At 42.1% G+C, this 25,380-nt stretch overlaps 1 protein-coding gene across 3 annotated transcripts in view; it reads left to right on the forward strand.

The window, feature by feature from the left end:
• FGD5 (FYVE, RhoGEF and PH domain containing 5) overlaps window positions 1–18,861 on the forward strand; it is a 104,538-nt gene extending 85,677 nt beyond the window's left edge. For all 3 annotated transcript variants that reach the window (XM_074914272.1, XM_074914274.1, XM_074914273.1), the window contains 9 exons: window positions 3,786–3,869; window positions 5,477–5,556; window positions 9,395–9,494; window positions 9,963–10,100; window positions 11,189–11,291; window positions 12,592–12,722; window positions 14,201–14,329; window positions 15,840–15,988; window positions 16,742–18,861. In XM_074914272.1, the coding sequence (XP_074770373.1) occupies window positions 3,786–3,869; window positions 5,477–5,556; window positions 9,395–9,494; window positions 9,963–10,100; window positions 11,189–11,291; window positions 12,592–12,722; window positions 14,201–14,329; window positions 15,840–15,988; window positions 16,742–16,778 (951 nt within the window). In that variant the 3' untranslated portion in view covers window positions 16,779–18,861. The remainder of the gene's footprint in view (window positions 1–3,785; window positions 3,870–5,476; window positions 5,557–9,394; window positions 9,495–9,962; window positions 10,101–11,188; window positions 11,292–12,591; window positions 12,723–14,200; window positions 14,330–15,839; window positions 15,989–16,741) is intronic.
• Window positions 18,862–25,380: the final 6,519 nt, after the last annotated feature.

The raw sequence follows: 25,380 nt of genomic DNA on the forward strand, positions 1-25,380 counted from the left end.
GGGCTGTAGTATAGGAGGTTTTGGAGTCAGAGCTTGGAAAATGCAGCCCCAGCACACATTCAGGCATCTCCACTGACACTCAGAGGATGTTTAACACAGACCTGAATAGAACAACACAGGGTCCATAATGAACGACCCTTTAAAACATTCAGAAAAACTAAAAATGTGGCAGCTTTTAGACAGAGCTTGCATTATGTGTGGATGCCAGCAGTTCAGCAGGGCATAAACTTGTTTGGACCAATAAATTTGGACACTAAGTTAGAAAACTTGCACTGACCTCTGATGTTACTGGGTTCCCATCACAAAAGAGGGGATTATAAAAAGAAGGGGGGAAAAAACAAAAGTAGTAACAGAAAAAAGAAAATTAAAAAGCAAACATATCCCTCTTTCTCTGTGTTATCAGCTGTTGTTTTGGGGACTGTCTGTTGCATGGAGCAGTGCAGAATAGGAATATCTGCTCCCATATCAACATCTGAGCAGTTTGGGGATCCCAGTTATTCAAAAGTTTTCTGGCAAACAGGAAGTGGGTCTGAAGACCAAGGACTTCTGGCAACCCCCCTGGGGGTTGTGGCTCCATCTCTTCTACCACAGATTCCACCACTGAGGGGCTGCCAGATCAGCTTTTATCACAGCCCAGTCCTCACTGCTTCAGGGAACTGTGTGGTGTGAGGCAGGAGGATGCATGAAACCACTGGTACTGGCGCTAGTTCTGTCCCTACCATTCACAGAGCCACCACTCAGCCTCCAAGATGTGGCCTCCAGATGTGGCACGGGAGACAGCAGCAAGCACAAACCCTTTCTTTCTTTCTGCATATGTTTGCTTCGCTTAGCAAGCTTTGAAATAATTGTCCTAACCTCACTGTGTCAAGCTGTGGCTGGTGGGACCTCAGAGTGACAGCCCACCTCTACGTATGGTGAGGGAAGAAAAACAGAAGGAGGAAAAAAAAACCTCCAGTAGGCAATTACAAAGCAAAGTCATCATTAATGTTTAATAAAATCTTGGGATATTAACCAGAGCTGTCATGACAACAGTATGCACCAGGGTGTCATCCTTAATCAACAGTAATAAAAAAATGAGCTGCTTTTTAAAGAAATATGTTAATTTTTAAATAAATAAATAGGGTCTGCTGTTCAAGAAACCCAGTAGCACATTATGCCAGAATTCTGAATATCTCTCTTAGAAGTTCACTTCCTTGGGCTTAGTGCCCATAACTCATTACCTTTTCTTGTGGTTTGAAGCAAGCGCTAAGTACTGGCACTGATGAGTGGCAGAGGAAGCCCTGTTCTCTAATATAATCCTTTGAACATTCAGGAGACAGCAAAATCTCCAGGCAATTATGAGATTCACTACTATTCTCTTATTTTGCAGAGTATCCTCTTAATATTAGCAATAACGTCTGCCTGCCTTTTTACTTTTTTCCACCTGGCTGCTGGAGTCCTTGTTGCTACTAGTAATATCAAGTGAAAATAGCTTTCACCTGCTTTTCACTGAAAGGTTTATATTTGCTCAGTTTTTATACTTTAGCTCCGTAGATACTCAGTGTACAGCAGGTTGAGATGAATCTTCTGGTTATGCCTAGCCCTGGCTAAACTGGGAATCATCATGTGGTCAACACGGTGCAGGTGTCACTGTGCTGACTGGATTAATGTTAGCATGGAGGGTGATGTATGGAGCGATAAGTAAATCACAGAAAAACTCTGTGACAAAGCCGTTTGTCACCTTGTTCTAAGGAAATTCTATTGCATTTGCAAGAGTAAATAGACTACAGAGAACATGATGCTCCTATTCTGACTTGATAGTATACTTTTATATCCTCAGTAGAGAAATGTTACATTAAAAGAGCTTTCAACTCCATACGAGTTAAGACTTACCAGAAGGACACAGAGAAATATACAGCGGAGTGGCCAATGCAGGAGAGCACCGGAGTCTTTTTGTTAAAATGTTAGAATGAAACGTTTCAGCATTTTCTACAAAAATATTGGCTGACCCTACTCAGTAAAACTCAATTGAATTTTTAAAAGTAGTAACATTTGTAGTAAAAGTTTTGGGAAAGTCACTCTGGTATATTTTGCCTCATGTTAATATGAATCAGCATTTTAAAGATGGGCAGCTAATGAACATAAAAGCCTGATCTGCTGTGAATCAGACAGCTACTTAACAAACTGGTGTCCATGAGTTAACTCATGACCCTAATAAAGGCAACAACAGTTTTGCTGTTAAATCCAAGATGACAAGGATTTAATCCCATGAGTATTAATTTGATGTAAATTTTCTTTAACCATTGTTCTTGCTCTGTGAGAAAGCTGAACTACAACCTTTTAAGAAAACATCCATAAGGTGCCACTTTCCTTTTTTTTCAGGCAAGCATATTAGTGAAAATTTTACACCAGCAGTTTTAGGTGGTCAAGCAGTAGTATCAAGACCCCAACAATTCCAGTCATACAGGATACATTATTTTATTGCCAAATCATTCTTTAGTTTCCTCCCTTCTTCTCTGCATCTCTCTATCACAGTTTTCCTTCCAAAATATAATATTATTTATTACCATCCAATTGGCTATATTTAAATGCCTTTGTCACAGAGGAGTCCAAGTGAAGCTGGTGTCTGTCTACCTTTTAATCTCATGAGAATTTCTGCATCTAAGATGCCTTGTCTCTGCCATCACACAGTATTATCTATGCCTTGGTTTTACACTGCCTTGCATGTCTTTGTTCACAGTATCCCAGTACAGCCATTAAGGAGCTGACTGCGTTTATGCATATCAGTACTGATGAGAGGCCTCTCAAAAAACAGCAAGAGAACATGACCCACTCATTCAAGTAAAGCAGAGAACACATACACACAAGCATTACTTTGGCAATGTTAAGGCCCACTGATACTGCTATTCCTTCTACTAGTAAGGGAAGGAGAGGCCAGCAAAGACCTACAAGGTCCAGTTCTGCTTCATTTTTTTGTTTGTTGGCACAAGGTAAAAAACTGCAGTAATGTCTATGATTAAGTTAGGCAAACAGCAGAGAAGATCTGACCCCATCTAGTAGGGCCTTGTCTGAAAAACATTCATTCTGCAAGGAGCTGTGAGAACTATGGCAATATCTGGGGTGTTAAGGTACAGATTTTTTTCCCCATCAAAATGAAGAAAACATTCTCATTTTTGCCCTTCTGTGTTCTCTGCTGCAGCTCACAGACTCAGCAAAGCTGTCGGATGTCTAGGCAGGTATTGCTAGCAGTAAAGTACAGTTACTGCTCTCAAATATCCCCAAAATTCCTTCCAGAATCATTCCTCCAGACTGTGGCACCTCACCTCTGCTCACCTCCACTTCCTTTTTGCCCAGAAAATGGCAGTCCGTGAAGCCCAGCCCCACCCCTGCCCTCACAGCAGCTTCACTGTCAGGGGGACCCCGAGAGAGTCAGAGCTGCAGCATCCTGGGCAGTCAGCTGGTATCGACAGGTAGTCAATGCAGAGCCTGCCTTCCCAACCTGAACGTGGCACTGCCCTTGAAACAAGCAGCTGTTCCACCCAAGCTGAATAAAAAAGAGCTGATTATCTACTTGTTTAGCCACAAGCAACAGTCAAAAATGGGAAGAAATCAAAGTCCTGCATGCAGACTCCCCAGAGTTTTGTGGAAACGCAAGTCTTGATCTAAGCTGCGTGGCCTGGGCCTGTCTTTAGTAACTGTCCTAGCAGTTCATCGAGTTACTGCTTGTTCTGGGTGTCCCCCAGGAGTAATGGGCAGGCCCGCAAGCCATATTGCAAATTATTGATTTTGTCTTTCTCTTCATATAGATGAATGATGTTCTGCTGTATACATATCCCCAGAAGGATGGCAAATACCGACTGAAAAACACCTTGGCTGTGTCAGGCATGAAGGTAATGCCTCATCTGTATTATAGGCTGGAATTAAAGTTGTATAGTGGGCTGCTAGCGCTTTGCTGGTTTATGTCTCATATCCAGCAAGGGGAAAGAGGGAATGGACCTGTTATCAGGGGATTCCCTTGCCTCTTACTGGAGACAGAAGGAAAAATAATATAAAACAAACATATAAAAGATTATCTATAATGCTGTGACTTAGTATGACAGCCTTATTCAGGCTGCATAAATAATACAAGCCACAATCAGATTTACCATCTGATCATGAAACTGGAGACAGAAACGATTTATTATCCCAATTTGTCCATTCTTCTCTCCACGTCTCCAGACAATGCATGGTTGTTCCCTACAACATATTCACCATGGCTGATGTCTGCCTGGTTTAAAATTCCTATCACTCAAATTTTACATAAGCTTTCATTTGCTTGGTCTTCACGTGCCCTTTAACCGTTTCATCAAAAGCATTAGTGGATTCAAAAAGTGATTAGCCAACTTTATGGGGAAAAGGTGTATTGGGAACTATTAACATGCAATGCTATAAACACAGTATCTTCTTCAGTAAATTTCTAAATTGCAGATTACAGAAACTGAACACGATTGTCCTGTTCTTACACTCTAAGCATTTCTTGGCACGAGTACCTGTGCAACAGGAGATACTGGGCTGGGGTGGTCTTTGCTTCTTACCTAGCTGTCCATTTCATACCTCCCACCAAGAACCTTCGTAACTGTTCTATAGCTAATATGCCAAATTGTGTTTATGTGAAAGAGAAGTTGAAGTGGCAAGTCAGGAGTCAGGGGATCAAGGAAACGTGCAAGACGAGAATTACTCATTATTAATGATATGGGTGGGTTGAGGCGTTACGAAAAGGTGGGAGGCTGATCACCCTAGAGACCTGATAGTCCACAACTAACTGTGGGTTCCCAGATGGGGCAGGAATTGCCAAAACACTCTAGGATAAAGTGAAAAGGAATTGCAGAGCAGATACTTGTTGGGGTACATCTGAAACACTGAGTCACAGGCCTAATAGATGCTTGGTGATAACAACATAGCAGTACCATGAAGCCATGTTTCTCCTAAGTGGCTGTTGCTATTAGTAGGAAACTACATGACAGGGAAAAGGTTTTAGCTGAGCTGCAGCTTTTAAATGTTGGGGTTTTGGTTTTTTTCTCTCTTAAAAAGCCTTGCTGCAGAGAGGCATTCACTGAAGTGTTTCACTGTGTAATATCTGCACATCAGGAATAAAGTTTTTTCTTTTCATTCCAAGAACAGCCAAAACTTTTTCCCAAAATGCTCTTGACACCTGTCAGACTAGACATCTCCTAATCTTGTCAGATTGAAACTGAATCCTGTTTGATACTTCATCCTTACCTTTACAGTTGGATTAAATTATTTTTTTCCTTTAGCACCACCACCATATTGAAAGAGAGTATTTCTCATTACACCAGCAATAGTAAAGACAGAAAATCCTACCTGTGCATCTGTTTCCACTGAGATTTGAAACAGATGGCTGGGATATCGCAGACCCATATGCATTGATATTTGTATGGCATACTGGTTATAGACATTTTAACTCATGTCCACATTTGTGTTGATGGCATTTTTCTAGGTCAGCCGCCCAGTGACAGAAAAAGCCCAAAACGTCCTGAAGATTGAATACGATGAATATTGCCTGACCCTGTCAGCAAGGTACTGTCCCCAAACAGCCATTGCAAAGGCTGTTACATTCTAGAACTGTATCTCTAGATTAGTCTAATCGATACCCAAGACTTAACTGGTGTCTCATTCTTTTTTAACTCAATTTCAGTCTGTGATACTGTGACAGACAATGGCTGAGTGCTTGAGCACACAATGAAGATATTCATTATAAATGCAAAGCTCAAACTGTAGCTAATTCAACTCATATACCCAGTAAAGTTGGCTCTTGGTAACATCTTAAAGAGAAAGCAAAGAGAAGAAAGTCTGTTACTAGGAAGGCCCAGTCCTTTCTGTTATCCTTCACACTTTTTCCCTGTGACACTAAGAGTATGTTATACCTCCCTTTTTTAATTTCACTTGTCATGTCATACCACTTGCATTGCAAAACTGCTGGAGAAAACAGTAATTAGGTAGTACCATGCAACAGACATAAAAGCATTTAATAATGCTTAAATGACAAAGACAAAATTAAACCTTACTGGCAACCTCATGTGTCTGTCTAATAAAAGGTATTTCACTAATGAATTTGTGTAGTGCTAGTACTGATTGCAACTGGGGAGTGAGGATCTCTGTCCTGGGATCACAAGCTAATGCCAGAAAGAGATCAGTTTCTGATCAGAAGATAGCAGTGTACTGTATTTTTTCCATGCTTCTAGCCAAAAATTATCCTGCAAATTTACCTAGAGCTACAGCAGATAGGTGGCTGGCTTGATTCTTAGGTGCAGTTTAATACAAAAGACATAGCGGTATTAAAGTCTTCCACATTACAGGGTCTTCAATGCTTTTACCCAGACTCCATCTACACCGTGGCTGGAAACACAGCAGACTCCCCCAAATTACACAGTGCAGTAGAAAGACAGGGAGCGTGACTTCTTATTCAGAACCAGAATTGAGAGCTCTCATCCCTCCCAGAGCATTTGCCATCTGTGGGCACAAACCTGTCAAAGCCTTCCTGTCTACTTCCTTTTATAACCAGCAAATGAGAAAATATCTGAGATTTTCTTAGAGCTGCACGCTCATCACAACCCTCCAAATACACACACAGCACTTCTGAATTACCTGCTGCCAGTTACAAAAGCAGGATGTGCACAGTCCTTCTGTACTGTAGAGAGGAAATAACTGCCGCATGTCCCCTTGATTCAGGGCAGCTGAAGCTGGCACCCCTAGTGAGAAGCCTGGGACGTTGTGCTCGCATTGCTATGTTGTTTCTTTGCCTTTTGTACTCATACCAAGTCTGTGCTTAGTTACCCTAAACAAAGCATGTGAGGCCACTGCGAGCTGCTTCTTTGGCAGCAGATAGAACCAGGGCCTGAGACTAAGGCTGCCCTTCTATAACAGCCAGATGGAGACTGACTCTTATCAGAGCACTGGGGTAGAGAACCCCTTTCCCTTCCTTGCGCTGCTCATTCTGGGACCAATCTGCCATAAACCACCCAAGAACATTTTTTCCGCTTCCTTTCTGTACTGTCTGGCAGAGCTGATGAGACCCTGATGGGACATGTGCTCTCCTGACCCCATGTACAACATCCTTGGCTTGCTACACTCACCAAAAGGACCAAAGACAGAAAGTACCAGAAGCTTCACGCATCTTTAGAGACCGTATCTTGCTGCTCACACTGAGGTGCTGCAAGTCTGCACTGAAGGCCAGCTGTTAACAACCGCAGCCCAAACCTCAATGCCTTTACACTTGTAGGAGACAAAGTGAATGCACTGAGGCAATACAGCATGAGTGCCAGGGTCTAAAGGAACAAGGATGACCCAAGCTCAGAAGTCAGCATGGCTGTATGAGCAGGTGAAGACTTTACATCTGCTGAAAATGGCTCCCTCACTCGAAGAGCCATGTTCTTGGCTTACAGTGAGCTGGTAACAGACCCGAGCACAGAGCCTTTATGGAGAAGGCTCATACTGCTCTCATACCTTTGCATTTCACAAGTGTCCTTCTTGGACACGGGTAGCCATATAGTGCCCACAGACAATACCAGAGCGCTGGGGGAATGCAGTGTTACGCTCCTAAAAGGCTAATTCAGAGTGACAGCGATAGCATGGAGACAAAATCTCATCCCATCCCATTTCAGTTCCTGTGTTCCATGGATGTCCCCTGCTGTCCTGGAGACTGCAGTGACAATTTCAACCTCTTTCTATTTGCTTAAGGAAGAATATATGAGCCAAACTGGATGAGTGATAGCTCAGCACAAAAGGTACAGCCCCAAAATCACAAAAGGACCAAATGTGGCAATGGTGAATCAAGGTCTGAGCTTCTCTGAACCTCAGACGTTTAGCAAAGATTCCTCTGAGCCTTCATGCAACCAATTAAATAGCTAATTAAGAATGGGCCAGCGCCAATTGATATAATTTATCTTACTCATCAGCAGACAGGTGTTATTCCCACATTTAGACGCTAATAACCTGTGATTACTGCCTAGAGATGTTTAATGGAGTGGAGAAAAGGTTAAAGGGGCCAGCTAGATATCAGGCTTTTAATAGCAAATTGTCCTATTTATCTGTCTTTCCCAAAGTAGCTTTAGTTTCCAACACAATACAGGCCATGATTTTCTCTTTTTTTAAAATTATACCTTAATTTTCAAGTGAAGAGAAATTCCGGGAAAAAATTAGCTAGAGAAAGGCTGAAGCCAGGACTTCTTTTATTGCCTTGCAGGCTGTGAACATTATTTGTCCGGAAGATACAGACATCTTCAGATTTCTTAGAAAGTGTAATTTGATGGGACTTTTGGTAGTAGTAAGGACTGACTAGTAGTGTGACTCTTGCCAGAGATGATCTCCTGTAACATAGTCCCCTGGCTTGCAGAAGCTAGCCTATATGCAGCAGATACACTGGCTGAGTTTCTGCTCCAACTTCTGCTCCAGGCTTGTTGAATTTTACAGAGGCTGGTGTTTTTCAGACAAGCACTTATGCTCACAGTGCAGAGGGATGCTAAGTCAGAAATCACTAAGAAAATCTGGCATCTCCTCTCTTTTTGTTTGGTTTTTGGTTTGGGTTGTGTTTTTTTATTTTTTTTTAAGACCACAAAAGACAAATTGTTCCCAGACATCTTGTTTGGTGGCCTTCATGAGGACAGCGTGAGGAACTCACAGCTGAACAGCAGCTGGCAATGATGCCGCTGCTGATTCTTACAACAAAGTCTAGTGGGTAGCTTTAATGTGAGTGGCTGGTATGACTAGGGGAGGGGAGACCACACCGACCCGCATTCCCTGCTGTGACTGCTGCTGGGACAGCTCGAGCCGTGCAGTTTCAGAAGGACGGGCTCACAGTTTGAAGTCGCAGCAGGAAAACCAGCTAACGCAGGCAGACAGTTTATTGCTGCAATGGAGCAAATGCATCTGGGAAGTAACAGGCACTGAGAGCCCTGCTGCTTTTCTGGGATAGCGGGACTGGCGGAGAAGCACAAAGTGCTTTCTCTTCTGCCTTGTGCAAAGGGGGCATCTAGGGGCCAGTTGGGAGAAGTGCTGGCCTCCATGCACAGCTGCAACTAGAGGGAATGCAGAACTTCTTCCCAAGGAGACTGGAAATCGGCTGTGATGGAGCTAGAAGGAAATGAAAGCATTCACATCTCTACCACAGGTGACAGACTCCCGCATTACCCAACATGCAGGTCATCTAAGCGTCCCACTGTTGAGATGAGCATAAACACACCTACTTTGAGCAACCCATGCCAACACTACTGCACTAGGGTGGGTGCCTGAAAGCTAGGGCAGACAGGACAGAGAGACGTTTTATATAGTCCTACGTGATCTAGGACTGAGCAGTGTATAGCAAAGTCGGTCCCTGCTGTACATGGTATTGATTGCTCTGATGTGTTTCATTCCACAGCTCTTGCTCGGAAAGGGATGACTGGTACAGCTGCATCAGCAGGCACATCCCAGACGACTACAAAGCTCACAACACTTCCACGTTCCACAGCAGCGTGGAGGTAAAAGGAGGCCAAGTCTTTCAATATTTGAAAGGGGAAAGGGGAAGGGAAAGAGAGAAAGGAGGAGCTCCTAGTGGCGAGATTCCTTCTATTTTCATTTAAACAAGTATGCCAGAGTTCAACAAGGAAGCTCATCACAGCTCATGGGCCACCTCTGAAATGTTAATCACATTCTGTACTCTGTAGTCTTTGCTTAAATAGGAGTTTTTCAGAAGGAAATTCTGTCCTGTAGGGTAAATTTTTACCTGCTGTGACTCTGCCTTTAACAGCACCATGTACTGATTGGCCACCATCTTTCAGTGCTGAAGCAGCTGTATCTTACAAGGTGCATTAGGAATTAGAAAATTTGGGGATCTTAACAGGTGAAGGGAGATGGCAATGAGAGAATTGTATTGTGATGGAGCAGGGCTGACTGAGTGGACTTTGGAAGCATGGATGACGCTTCATTTGTTCTTGTTTGATTTTAAGCTAAGGGAAAGGCTTGGAATACCCTTGGGTGAGAGGCCTCCTACCTTGGTACCTGTGTCCCATGTCATGATGTGCATGAACTGTGGCTGTGACTTTACCCTCACTTTGAGGCGACATCATTGCCATGCCTGCGGGAAGGTAAGAGCTGTACAAGCTTCTCGGGAGGCTTTATTCACACCTCTAGGACACTGGCTGCCACTGCTGCTGCAAATTCTGCAAACTTGTAGCAACATCAGGACCAGAGTTTGCCTTCTCACAGAACCTGATAGTGCTTTGCTAAATTAGGTAATAACGTTTCTAATGACTCTAGTAGGAACAACACTAACCTTGCCTTGAGGGTCAAATTAATTCCCGAGGGATAGCAGTTGAAGGCTATAGGGTAATTGTTCCCAGTCCAGCCATTATATCTGATGTACAGCTAGCTCTAGAGGCAATGAAGCAATATACTAAAACTACAGGCTCTGTTCTGGACCAAAGCAGTAGCACATCTAGTACATGTCCCTAATAACAGCTGTAAAATTATCTTCCAAGAAAAGTGAAGAAATTCAGCAGTAGAGTGTGGTTTGCTCAGTGATCAAAGGTAAAGTTTCTTCTGTGGTCCACTGAAGAGCTGTTACCTTTTTCCCTAAAGCCAAGAGGTTGTATAAGCTTTCTTAGTTCTGTCCCTTTATCACTGACTCTAGAGATCTGTTTATCCACATAAACCTGAAGTCCTGTTTTAAAGCATGGCTGTCTTTTAGTCTTAGTGATTTTTTTTTTTTAATCAAACTACCAGTAATTTTTGCTAGTATGAAAAAACATTTACTTATTCTTTTTTCTAATTGCACAGATAAAATCAGTCTGTACCTACACAGGGATAGCCAAGTTTGCCTAAGAAAACAGTGTTACTAACAAAGCTATGAAAACAGCAGTGAACTTATTGAAGTGGACTTTCTGTGATTCACTAATAGGAAATATATGAGTTCCTGGGGAGGTGGGCGCAGCAATGATGCGCAACCAAATAGAGTGATCAGTTCTGCCTGACTTACAACTCTGTACACCTACACCAACCACATTCCAGCCAGCAGACTTACCCTGACTGCCACAGTTTTAGGAGAGAGTCATATCTGGTCCACTATCCATCTTCCTCTCCCAACCAGCTCATTTGTATGAGCATACATATAAATTCTATCTGCATACGTATAAATTTAAATTATGTTGATGTGCGTTTCTCCCTGCTGGAACAGATTGTATGTCGAAACTGTTCAAGAAACAAGTACCCTATGAAGTACCTCAAAGATCAAGCAGCAAAAGTCTGTGACAGCTGCTACGTGGAACTTAAGAAAAGAGGTAAGATTCCTTCATTCTTGGCAAAACTGACAAACCCATTTCTTGCCTGTATAATGGGGAGGCTTTAGGATCTGCCTACCGTGTTGCTTTTGTTAAACAGAATTTCTCTTGAAAGCACGAGGCATGTGTATTGAGGTCCCAGGCTGTATGGCAGCTAAACCTGTTAAAGCAAGCCAGGTTTTCTGGGGTTCCCTTGGCCTTTTGATAAACCAAAATAATGATTAAAAACTATGTCCTATGAGAAGCCAGGGTTTGTCTAGTTTGGAAAAAAGGGGACTGATGGGCAACCTCATTGCTCTCTGCAGCTTCCTGAGGAGGGGACATGGAGAGGGAGGTGCTGAGTTCTTCTCCCTGGGATCCAGGGACAGGACACATGGGAATGGTTCAAAGCTTCGTCTGGGGAGGTTCTGACTTGACATGAGGAAACTTTTCTTTACCCAGAGGGTGGTCAAACACTGGAACAGGCTTTCTCAAGAGGTGGTTGATCCCCTAAACCTGTCAGTGTTTAAGAGGCATTTAGACAATGAAAAGGAAATAATCATTTAGAGAATGAAAAGGAAATAATGTTCTTGCACAACTATTCATGTAGACAGTCTCTAAAAGAAGGTACATTACACTGTCAAGGTTAAAAAGGTGGGACAGATGAAATTTAGGTTTTCCATCCTGAGTAAAGAAATTCACACCAGCCAAACAAACACGTGAACAGATGTTGTCACAACAGCCAAAAAGCATGGCCAAGCCACTGTGTGTCCAAGAAGTGGTAACTCACATTTGTGCTCTAACAATTCTGTGCTTTACTAAGAGCTTCCAGTTGTGTATTGCCAGAAGTGAGATCATGAAGATATGAACCCAGACAAGTGGGGTTAATGGAGATTGACAGAGACAGAATAACTCTCCATGCAGAACTCAAAGAGAATAGTTCATACAAAAAGAATGTCCCATTAGTGACTCTATCCTGCAAAGATGTTGCAGAACATGGGAGGGGGAATAGATGGAAAAGCCATTTGCCTAATGCTGATTTTAAATTAAAGAGGAAAACAAGCTGTGTTTTGTGCTTTGTAAGCTTTCTTGCAGGTGGCTTTTAAGTAACTGTAGGTTATTACCATTAACCTAGGCTGCTATGAAATCCATACATCTAATCATGCTTAAAGGGGTGATTTGAAAGAAAAGCTAAAATAAAAAACAGCTATGGGGGAGGCATTCCATTTGCCTTATGTATTGTGTGTCTCTTACCCCTAATCTGATATGTACCGATTCATTCATTTCCCCCTTCCCTCTCTGAATTTTCTTAATCTTGCAGAGCGGCCACTAAGTGTGAGCTTCCCTCCAGCTTCATCCAGGTCTTCAAGCAGTGCCTTCTCCTCTGTCTTCCACAATATTCATTATTCATCTTTTAAGAAACAGAAGAAGATCCCTTCGGCTCTTATGGAGGTAGGACCAAGCTGCCTGAGAAAGGCAAGGAACTGTAGAGAACTACATGCTTATACTTCAGCAGCTATGGTTATTTATTCTGTGTGCAGTGGGCTCAGCCCATGCCTTGGTCTACTGTCATTATGCAATTATTTTTTTCTGTTCTTCACAATTTTTGAAATACAAAATAATCTGAACTCTGAAGACACCACAGAATCTTCTTGAGGCCACTGAAAAAGGACAGTTAGAGCAGTGTACTTTAATTTGCTCATCAGCCTGTGCAGTCTTTAGAACACTAAGACAACTTCAAGGTACTAGATAGTACAACAAAGCAGATCACAGACAATTACAAGAATCAACAGAGCATGATATGCTGTTGACCAGCTACCTTTTATGACAAGACTCTTACTTCTGAAATCTTACTTTGATTTCAAGAGAAATGAAATACCACTTACTTAAGGAATAGACTAGTCCCTGGCAATCAGGAGCATACATGTTTAATCAGGCACAAATAGGGTGCAGACATCTTGCTGAAGTCACCGTACAGTCAGACAGTGGAATTTCTTGAGATTTGTTTGTGCTGAGGTGAAACTGAGCCAAACACGCAAACACGTAATACAAACACACAAATCGAATACTGAAAGAACTGGCAGGCAAAATTTCAGCCCCATTAGGAAAAAAGCATTGCCTTTGTACCCACAAGGAGGCAGCACATAATTATTAGTATGAGCTGTCTCACAATAGCATTGCTCCGTAACTTTTTCTAACTTGCTAAATTTACCCTGGTCCTAGAACGTTTCTGTTCTGCTGCAAAACACTGCTATATTACTGCTCAGTCTTCTGTCAGTGCTACAAAAACCTGGTTTTGAATATCTGCCCTTTGTTTCTAAATCCTATACAATTGCAGCTTACTATTGTAACTAATAACATACACTGTATTGTGTGTGTATAGTTTCATCTAATCAAAATCTGGATCTTTAAGAACATTAAGCACTTCAATATCAAAATACTTCTCCGAGAGGGGTAACTTCCCAGAAATATTATTTCACAAATGAAACCAAGTCATAGTCAAGTGATTAACATAAATTGATACGAAACTATTGTGAAGTCCTAAATATAACTGCATCTTGGAAGTGTTCAGCCACAAGACTGTAATTCCCTCTTGGAAGCAGGTACTTTTAATATACCAAAACAACAGACCTGAAAAAAGGGGTAAGTTTGGCTTCTCAGAACACAACTGTAAACTTGCTGACCTCGATAATAACTCAACTGCAAATTTTCCATCAGAGTTACCAAGAACTAAGTTTAACCACACATCTTCCCAACAGTTGAAAAAAACATAATACCATGCTCATATTTTTCTTGTCTTAGTGTTTTTGATGGTCTACTTATGGTTTCACAGACATAAATCTGGTTGTCTGGTGTGATGCAAACATGCCTCATCAGGAGGGGAAAAGGCTTTGGTGTTACAAATCCTGATTTCTCCTACCCTGCTCCAGGTGGCAGCCTCAGAAGAGGGAGCTACCATCAGTGGTTACCTCAGCAGATGTAAGAGAGGCAAAAGACACTGGAAGAAACGCTGGTTTGTTATCAAAGGCAAAGTCCTCTACACCTACATAGCAAACGAGGTACTGTGCAACCTTACTTGAAATAGTTTCCTGAGTTCCCTTCTTTGCTCCCTGCAGGCAGCACAAGTAAATGTGAAGGGTATAAATGGCAGTTCTCACACCTACCTGCCTTCTGAGGCCTGGTCCTCACAGACCAAGTCCCCGGGGAGCTGCCCTCAGATAGATGGTGCTATGATACATTTCTGGTGGGGAGGACAATCCTGTTTGTCCTACCAGTACCAAAAAGGAAAACAGGAGGCAGTCTGCAGAGGTGAGAATAATGCCTTGTGTGTTGGCCTCTAAGCTCCTCCTTGCAGCCAAGGAGGCTGGATATCAACTAGGTAATTTTTATGTATTTTGTCTCTTCACAGTCCCTTTTTGTATTTTAATTTCTTCTCCTTTGTGAATAGCTGCAATACAATTACTTGAAGTAAGTGTGATACAAAATCTCTCAGTTATAACCAGACTTTATAAGCAGAAGCATAACAATTCATTTTGCTGAACAAAGGACACTATGCAAGAACTGTTGTAGTAACAATATTTGGTACTTTAAGCCTTCAGAACACTTTGCAAACATCAATTATTTAAACTCATCACCACTGTGATGGTTGCATGAAGCAACATTATCCCCTCTAAACAGATGAGGAGATAGAGGCACAAAAGAGTTAATGATTTGGCCAGCAATTCAGACCATTAGCATCAAATTCTGTATGCAGTACATTTACCTTACCTCTGACAACTTTAAAAGTGACCATTTCTGGTTCAACAATAGGGAAAAAGCAATGAATGGATAATTACACTTTGCATTCCCAGCTTGTAATTTAGCTTCTAAAAGCAGAGGCAAAGGCAACATACACATATAGAAAACATTACCTACACACAGTGACCAAAAATGCAGCTATCAACAAGGGCTAAACTGAAGTTTGATTAAGGCTTATTGTTTTCTTTAACTTGTACAAAGCAGTGTCTGGCAAGCAAAATTCATGGAGATTTCTTGGGAGTAAATTAACAGTTAATTGAATTATCAGCTCAGAAATCTCAAAGCAGCATTTTGGAAAGCAAGGGTGCTTTTTGCCACAGTGCAGATTTCTTAAAAAATTGCTAGTGCTATGAAAGGACATGAAAAGGTACCAAAAAGGTACCTACTTGCACTCAGCAAATAAAAATGGTTGAAAAGGAACGTAACTGTGAGCGGGTCTCAGGCTCTCAGAACTGCTGCTCTACTGGCCCATCCTCTCAGTAGCCTCTCGGTTGCCTCCTGGACCATTATGTCAAAGATTGCCATTGAAGCAACGGCCACGTGGTTGAGCGTGCAGAACTCGACTTTCCGAGCTAAGACTAGACAAACACGGGCAGTGCGCAAGCACCGCTCCTGTTTAGGCAAGAGCCAGCAATCCAACGGAATATTCACACTGCTGCTTTTGCAGCCCTGTCACAGAGGCATTGCATCATTGTTTGGTTTTCAGAAAGACCCCTCAAAATGTTACAAGCCTTCTCTCTAAATTTTGGTTCACTTCTTGTTTGCTTTCAGGACAAAGTTGCCACAGAAAGTTTGCCTTTGTTGGGTTTCACCATTGCCCCAGAAAAGGAAGAAGGAAGCATGGACACAGTTTTCCATCTCTACCACAAGCGGACTCTCTTCTACAGCTTCCGAGCAGAGGATAACAATTCAGCACAGAGGTATGGGGGCAGAATTCCACACTAGCCAGCGTGCAAGTCCAAAAGCTTATGTAGGGCTTTTCCCTCTCCTTCACTTCAGAAGGCCTTCATAACAGAGAAAACAACCAGCCTGCAGCATGTTGATTAATCCCAATTGCACGTGACTGGCCTGGGTGCCATTAAATAACTACCTGGTGCTTTTCAGCTCCTTTAGGAAGGAGAATTTGCTCCCTTGTATAGGTAAAGAGGGCTGAGTCTCAAGGGTCATGCCTACAAGTCTGTCAAATGTGAACACTGTACAGAAACTTCTCCGATTTCTGTATTCTATTTATCCATCTCTTAGTTTCCTCATCAACAAATAATTGTTTAATTTCCCATTCTAATGCTACTGCTTCCAGATAATAAAATAGTCATTAATTAGTAATAAAAATGCCAGCACCTCAAGATACACAGGGAAGGAAATGAGCATTTATGGGAGGTTTCGTTGCTTTTAAACATACTTCAGTGGTTTCATCTCTCCTATTCTAAGCACTTGTACTACCTTTGAAATTTTACAACACATTACTGGTAAAGGCTGTAGTAGAACACAGGAGCCCTAGTGCCCAGTTACCTGCCTTAAATCACAAAACTATAGTTCCTCATTAGAGCTGGGATGGGAAATACAATCCTCTTCAGGCTTTATGTTCTTGAAATACTTATTTTTTTTAAACTACGTATGTTCTTAAAAGGCATATAATGTTATATGTACCACTTTTTCTTTCCTGTTCTTCTTAGGTGGATTGAAGCCATGGAAGAAGCATCCATATTATAGCAGCTATCACTCAATGGACTTGGAATGAATTCTCAGATTTCTGTACATTTCCAGCCACCCTCTTCTGTCTTACAAGACTGAACAGTGTATCTCAGGCAAACTGGCTACATACACTGGATATGAACTGTCTGCAGATTGCTCTTTTTGCTTCCTTCTTACATCCACATTTTTGCAAATGAAACTTTAAAACAGAGAATATTTATGGTGATCTTTATGTCTGTGCAAGTTCAACCTGTACTATAAGCTTCTCCTCTGATCCCACAGCAAACAAAGTCTAACATTGAGAAGAAAATACATGGGAATACTGACTACAGTAAGCTCAGTTTTACTTAGTGTAGAGCACTATCATATTTAGTTGGGTTGGTTTTGATGTCTACCATGAAATGAGAAACAATGTAGTAAACAACAAATGCTCATTTAAAGCACTTTATTATTTTTGTTGAACTACAGCTTCATTTTTTCGTGTTTCTAAGGAGTTCTGTGGCCTGATTTATTACTTGTCCATTAACAAGTGCCAGCATGAAATTATGCCCCGCATATGCCAAATTGCTTCCACAGAAAACGAACAAACACCACATTCAATTTACCTGGTCTACCGACGCTTCATTGGCTATGATCCAGGTTAATTATTGACTATCAGTTTATAAATCTACACAGATCACTGTATAATTTGTGTTGAAGGGTTTAATTTCATAGCACTGCAGTACTTTGAAATGCACTCCAGTAGCTCTACAAACACAGACAATGAATTGTATCACCCTAACTACTGCATCAGACTCAAACCCAAAGGTTATTTTTAATTTATTATAAACCTACAGACAGTTTCTATTTAACACTAGTCTACCTAGTAGTGTTAAGATTTTTATCATCTATTTAAGTAGTCTATCATTATTTTCAAAGCTCCTGTTGTTTCAGCTGTTCTTGTTATGAAAGATGCCATCAAAAGTTTAACCCATAGAACCAGCACACTTTGAAATACGCTGGTGGGCTGCAATGCACTTGTCTGAACCTGCTCTGCGGGAGCGCTCCCACCTCCCGCGGCTCAACGCATCCTGCATCAGACTGCTGTCGTGCACTACATCTCCAGGGCTGGATTCTCAGCAGCCACGTGTCTGCAGGACTGCAAAGATGCTGTGCTGCTTTACACCAGCTGAGGATATAGATCTCTGGAGTCTGGGGGTTTGGTTTTCCGTTCCTTTGGGGGGGATTTTGTGGGGGTTTCGGGGGTGTGGTCTTTAGTTTTGTTGTTTTTTTTTATAAAGAAGGTTGAGAAGTGGTGTTGTAATCATTGCAATAATGGTTTTGTGTCTTATATTTGTCATAATATTTGACTGAGAAATAGAATGGCATTTATGATTAAAATATATCTTTGTATAAAAATACCATGTTCAAGAATTTACTTACATTAAAATATATTGGGGTGGAATTTTTATTACTTTCATTTTTTTTCCCCTTTCTTCAAGAAGCTTGCTGAGTATCTGAATTTTTCACCTTAATGAACTATTTAGAATTGTCCATATTTTTACAGGTCTCTATATGTATCCAAATGATAAAGGTAGTTCAATTTATCACCAGGAAAAACAAGCTTAAAAAAACAAATACACACCTACCACTAAATAAAAATATAGTTGTTTGGGGTTTTTTTTGATACATGTGATGATACTTTCATAAAGCATAGATTATCATATGCAAACAGAAACCAAGTGTGGGAAAAGTAGAACTTTTGTATTCTTTAGTTAATGGTTGAACACCAATGTTAATTCTTTGTTTCATGTTAGAACCATGGCCTTGCTACCAATACACTGTAAATGTTTATCCCCCCTTAAAAACATTTTGCACTGATGAAATAAGAGAATGTTGAATAGAGTAAAAGTTCTAATCATGGTCCCAAACAAAACAAAACTGCACTACAGACCAACAGTATTATGAAGATTTAGGTGCTTTTAGTAACTGTTGTGTGAAGTTTTCAGTTGTAAGCAAGAAATTAATACATTAAAATATTTTGTTGTAAAAAATAAGATACAGTGCTGTTAAACATTGTTTTAAGTAATGTGAAAAAATAAAAGAGCAAAACATAACTGCAGTTCTACAGGCTTCTCCTTTACGTTATTTTTACCTTCTTTAATGCCAGCTTTGAAGTTCCAGTTACTGTTAACAGACATTTACCTATTAACCAATTCTCTAACAAACTAAGAAAAAGCATCAGATCAGAAGATGGTAGTGGAAGCCTTCTGGTAGAAACAGGATTTAGACTTAATTGCTATGATGAAGAGGTTCAGTCCACACTGCATTCCCCTGTAAAGCCCTCCTACCAGTCAACTCTACTTCAGGCACAGATATAAATGGTCTCAATACAGCACAAAGAAAGCAAAATAAAAAAGAAAACATCCTCGATTACAGTCCAACTGTTAATCTAATTTGAGCAAAGCTAAGCAAAGACAGAAATCATGTTCATTTCAGAGTTAATCCAGTAATTACCTTTTAGAAAATGTTAATATCTTAGAATAAAGGTATACAGATCCTGGGTGTACTATATGCCATTTACTCACAAACAGCTCTTTCTTCCTAACTTGTAGCTAGTATGACTCCTTCAAAACAAAGATTTTGTTCCACACCTTCACAAACGTTTCAAAAAAAAATCAGTAATAAGTCACAATGTACTAGCTACTCAGTCAATAGCACAGATGCAAACTAATCTCATTTGTTGTTTCAGTGTTTTTCTGCCTATTTCACTACTTATTGAAAAGCATTTGACTTATTAGCCATTATCTGCAGCTAATATTTAGATCTATCTTACTGTATATGCCTAGTTAAAAATCTGGGGTTTTTAAACAGTTATTATTTTTCCAACTCAAACTACAAGCTATTCCAAGTTGGAAAATATTCAGGTGTAACAAGACCCCCTGCCACTTACACGAGCACTGCTGGTCTAGCCCTGGTGCTCCCACCTTTCCTGAGCTGATTCTGTGTCGCTTTGATGATTGACAAAAAACTCACTATGAATACCAACACGCTATGAACACCAGCCAGGCTTCTCCTGCTTGCATGCTACCTTGGTACAAAAGCAATAAAGACTACTCCGGCCGTAACCATGATCAGTGAGGATCACTGCTTGTGAAGGTAGAAGCGCCAACACTCAGCAAGGGGGAAGGGTATTATTGCCTTGTCACTTGTGAACCTCCTACAGGCTGCGCTGAAAACACTAACCTGACTTCACGGGTTTCTTGGGAATGTAACATACACACTTCCATGTATTAAAGACGATGAGGTCCTTCAGTGTGGGTAACAGTGAGACAGCACTTTTGAACAACTTCTGACAAGAAAGTATCTAGACTCCAGGGCAGATTTACTTGGGTCTCTGAAAGGAATTGTACCAATTTTATTTTTTTTAATTGATCTTTCCTAAAAACTGTTTCACAGGTATTCTGAATGTCCTCCTTTTCCACAGAACAACAAACACCAGGAATCTTTTTTAAGTGTCCATAAACCAGTACTGTCCTTCTTTACCACTCTTTTATTATATATTACTACTGACAAGGTTTTTACATTCTTTTGATTATTTTAAAAGCTTTTTTCCCCCGGAGAAGTGTTGCAGCTTGTTTCTAATCTATATGCTTTAGAAAGGCATGAAATATATTTTACATAAACATGCTCTGATTTTTTCCATCTTTTTACTTATAGTACAATATTTTTGTCCTTTCCTCAGTCCTCTAGGTTAAAAGAAACTGAAGGGCAGTTTAAACTGCCTAGTAGTTGCCTATATTTTCATTTCACATCCTATATGCCACATTATTAACTGCAGCACTCGCCATCAGACAAATATGATCTTAGAAAGCAACACAGGAACTGGAATTACATTTTATCTACACTGACAGTCCTTAGAGAGCAGTCAGGTCCTGCAGTAATAATTGAATGTGTTATTTGAGAGGTCACTTCAGGTGACTTTCGGGGCAGGGTTAGAATTTTGCATCTTGCTTTTCACAGTCATGAGTGTAGAGCAGTTGCAGGTTGTTCTTAAAACTGCTTTCTACAAATATTAATAAAAAATCAATTTCCCTATATGAAATTTATTAAATAAAAACTCTTTCTAGCTTATTCTCTGCAAAATTTCACTTCCAAGTAGAGCCACTACATGATAAACACTCCTGATTTCTTGGATCAACAGGTTTTGTCTCCTACAATCAGAAATAGGGGGGCTCTTCCCTCCTCCTCTCGGGGCGGCCCTGCAGCGAACCCCTCCCGAGGCAAGGACCCCGCCGAAGGGCGGAGGTCACCGGCCGGGCCCCAGCAGGACCCTGGGGACCCCCCGCCCCGAGCGGAGCGCGGCCTGCGCGGAGGAGCGGGAGGAGAGGAGGGGGCCGCGGCCGGGCTCCCCTCGCCCCGGCTCCCCGCGCCCCGCCCGGGGGGGAGCGAGGGGGAGGCAAGGACTCAGCTGGAGCCAGGCAGAAAGGGGCGCCCGGGGGAGCTCTTGGTTTCATTTTTGGCTTTCTCGCCACCGACCCTATTTTAACGGGCAGTAAGCTCCCCAAGTCGGGCCAGTTTTGCCCATGACAGTAACTGGCAAGTAAACTCTCTGTCTTTATCTTGACCTAGGAGCTTTTTCATCCCATTTTCCCCCCTGTCCTGTTGAGGAGAGGGAAGTGAGAGGCAGGGTGTTTTGCCAGTTATCAGGCCTAGCATAAAGGCCACAGCCAGCATAAAGATAACCAAATTGTATTTGATACAAAAGGGTCAGTACATGGGTGAGCGCTGGGGGTACAAACAAGTCATTATACATAATCAACATCAATCCCACTGACCCCAACAATGACACCACACGACCAACAACGGGTGGAATAAATGGTGAAATGCAGTTTCCCATAGAAGGGATGGGAGACAACCAGGTCAACAAGCCAAATAGATAAGACCAAGGAAGCCACCCACTGAATCTCTCCACAGCCCGCGTTTAGAAAGGCCATACCTGAGTGGAGCCCAGTCCCAGGGGGGCGGAAGGTCCTTCCCAACAGGGAACTCTGCAGAATGCATCCACCTCACAGACAGACACTCCGCTCTTCCTGCCAGGGGTCCCAGCTGTTATCCCCGAGTGGGACACCTGACCCTTGTTTACTCAATGCGGAACACCTGGGGCACATTTACCCAATGGCTCTCCCTGCCAGGCCGGCCCCACCCTGGAGGGAAGCTTAAAGGGAAACTCACCCCCCTTTGTGAAGGGCCGTGGGAGTCACCCACATGTCAACCTTAATTTGGGGCTTGGGGTTGGAACCCCAGCATTTCACAGGGTCAGCACCTGGCTGCAGTCCAAAGTCAACTCACCATAGTAAGGTAGAGGGATTTAATTCTTTCCTTTGCTGCCAGTCTCGTTATTGACCTTTATTTGTGGAATATCTCAGTTTTCTTTGATGTCTTTTATCTCCAGCATCTTCTATTGATTTTATTTCTCTCCAATCATAGCGAAAGCCAAAAAGGGCCTATACAAGCACTTTCCACTAATGTTCCTTTAGAGGTCCGTGTATATAAATCTAGCAAATTTCAGCATGATCTAATACAACATTGCTTATTTAATAAGTTAAGGGCATACAGTGTAATTCTGTATTTCACTGAAGTTATTGCAAGAACTGCAGCAAAACTTGTCACAATTTTGGTGCAGCTTTCTTCACTGTGTTTTTGTTGCCAATCTCCGGGAGCACGGTGGAGCTACGCTGTGTGCAGGGTTACACTCTGTGCCAGAGCTCAAACTGCTGCAGGGCCTTCTCTTGGTAGCAAAACCAAGAAGAATAAGCAGACAACTCCTCCTGTCCTCTAAACCTTCCCTCAACTAGCCAAGCAGGAAGCAGAGAGGGGGAAAGCAACAATTCATGTCTGACTCCAGCATTTTCCATTCTGCCTTTCAGTCAGAGACTTGCCAGTAAGTGGAACAAGAAGAATTTGTGAAAAGAGAAAGAAAAGATGGACAGCAACTGGAAGAGACACTAAAGAATATATAACCATTTGTTATCTTCAATTTGGTGTATCACATAGCATTTTGGAGTGTCGCAGATGAAAGTATTGACACGGTAATGATTTAGTAAAATAATCTAGATTTATTAATAACTAACAACTATTTGTCAATACAAAATAACTCAGAAAGCGACTTATTCAGGTTCTAAAATGACAATATTCACTCTTACTTAACGGTACCTTAATTTATACACATATGTACATGCACATACACAAACCAGACATATACGTACAGAAACAAAGGTGTTTGAATTCAGTAAAATGAACACAAAAGGGACAAACAAACAGGAACAAGGGCAAGGCTACGTACCCACACACACACACCAATGAACAGGTGAAACAGAAGCGAGCTCAAAAAAAATTTCCCTCTCGAGTTTAGAGCAAATACTCACAATGCCTTGGCATTCCTCAACGGGCGATAACTGAGACTCGAGCGGGGGGACTTCGCCCTGGCCTTCCGTCTGGAGCAGACGACACCTGAGAGGCTCCCAGCTCAGGGGAGATGCTGGTCACAGGCCGCTGCCATCCAGGAGAGCTCAAAGGGCCTCTCTGGTGGCCGCAGTTTATTGGATCCAAGATAATGGACTTTTGTCAAATACTATCCGGTGCCTTCCGGCAGCTGCACAAGAATTTGAATAACATGCAACCCTGTTATTGTTCCATCCGATCCCATCCCAGGCACAGGTGTGCCAGGCCATCAGGAGGTGATGGGCCATTATAACCCTTTCCAAGCAACTGGGGGGGCAGGGGCCAGGCTCCTCAAGGTTATCAGTCCTTATCGCCACAGATTGGTGCATGGCTTGGGGGAATGTGGATGGAATCACACCTGGCATCAAGCAGCCCAAAAAGGAGGGCAGGGAGGGGTAAGAATGGCACCACCACATGGAGTTACGGTGTTTTCCAGCTATTTACTAACTTTAAATAAGCCCACAGGCAAGAGGTTTCACTAGAGCACAGGCAGTATGTGTCATCTACTTCTAGAGGCATCCAAAAAATAACAGAAATAAGTCTGTCACTATCACAACCAATTACTTGTGAGTTGCAAATTTAACATTTATGAAATTTCAGGTAGTTACAGAGATAAGTACACTACACAGCAGAACTCAGAACTTGTGGTTTTAAACACAAGAAAAACTAAATCACACACTCAGAAGTTATATACCAATATTTTTATTTCCATACAATCATACTCCTATGAAAGCATGTAGTTTTAACTTACAATCAATCCCCCCCCCCTCCTCACAACTATCAATGTATACCTTGGGACATTTTTGCAAGATAACACTAAGCAATCTCATTTGGTTTATTTTCAATTTACTCTGTAAAACATTCAATAGGGTATCTGCAGGCTTTGCTTAATAGGATATCCAATTCTCATTACTGCATTTTCACTTCCAGTACCACTCAGCCAGAGGAAAAACACACCTTCAAAGCATTTCTGTGTATGTTGCCTTCCAGCAATGTAACTAACTCAGTCATTGGCAACACTGAAAATACAGAATTAATGGCAACATTCAACTATACAGAATTTTGCTTTAACAGACTAGACCACTGGTCTAAATGCAATATTCTACTTTCCAAAGTACCTGACCTTAGGCTTTAACAAAGAAATAAAATGCTCAAAAGCACAATGATGTAAACAGACAAAAACCCACTTTCTTTTGACCACTAGATCAGTTAGGCTCCAAAGAAAGAAACCTTCAGTGCGACATCCTCCCATAGCAAAATTCTCACAATGCACAGAACTCCAGAAGGGGAGTGCTGCCGAAGCAGGCTGTGCCCTCAGGTACACATCCAACGGAGTGAAGAAATCACACGCTTTGAAATTATCATCAGCACACACCTGCTTTATGGGCACAGCATCCTGAAGCGCTAAGGCTTGGACAATAGGGCCAAGCCAGAGCTGACTTGTAGACGAGTCCTGTGTATTTTATAACTGTTAACCATTGTGCTAACAGGTATTTTACTAAGTGATAACCAACCACCTATTCCGATGTAAAAAGTGGAAGTATCGAAGCCTGAACAACAGGCCCTGAGCCGAAGCTGCTCACTCAGTATGTCATCGTTAGTGAAACAGGTGTGGAAGACGTGGCTCTCTTGAATGTACATTTATCTTTCTTTGTGTGGGGATGAAATAACCGGGTCGTGGAGACCGTAGTCTGGCCCTGTGGCCTGACGTGAGCCCTTGCACCTGGTCTGCCTGGGTAAGCAGAGGAGCTCCCTTAGCTTCTCCCCTGAGCCCTGGCCAGGCTCCGGGGGAATCTAATGTGAGATTGAAACCAGATATTTCCGCTCCAAACCAAGGTGCCAGCTCTTCTGGCTTGCCGATTTTGGGGTATAGAAGGGTGGACCCGCTCACAGCGACTTTGGAGGCCTCACCTACGGGTGGACGCACCGCGTAGGGTTTCCCACTTGCCGGGAAAGGCTCTGCAAACCCTCGCTGTAACCGGGGCTGCCTGCGGGTCTGGGTGATGGCAACGGGTGCAGGTGCTGAGGGATCTTTTTTAATCGCTGTTCCCTCTCTCTCAGGCAGTCAGGATTTGATGCGTTACCCTGTATTTTCCTATCTGTGTGAGTGCACTATTCCGTCTTTCCTGACTGCGTG

Source organism: Athene noctua, chromosome 10 (genome assembly GCF_965140245.1).
Source record: "Athene noctua chromosome 10, bAthNoc1.hap1.1, whole genome shotgun sequence".
NCBI lineage: Eukaryota > Metazoa > Chordata > Aves > Strigiformes > Strigidae > Athene > Athene noctua.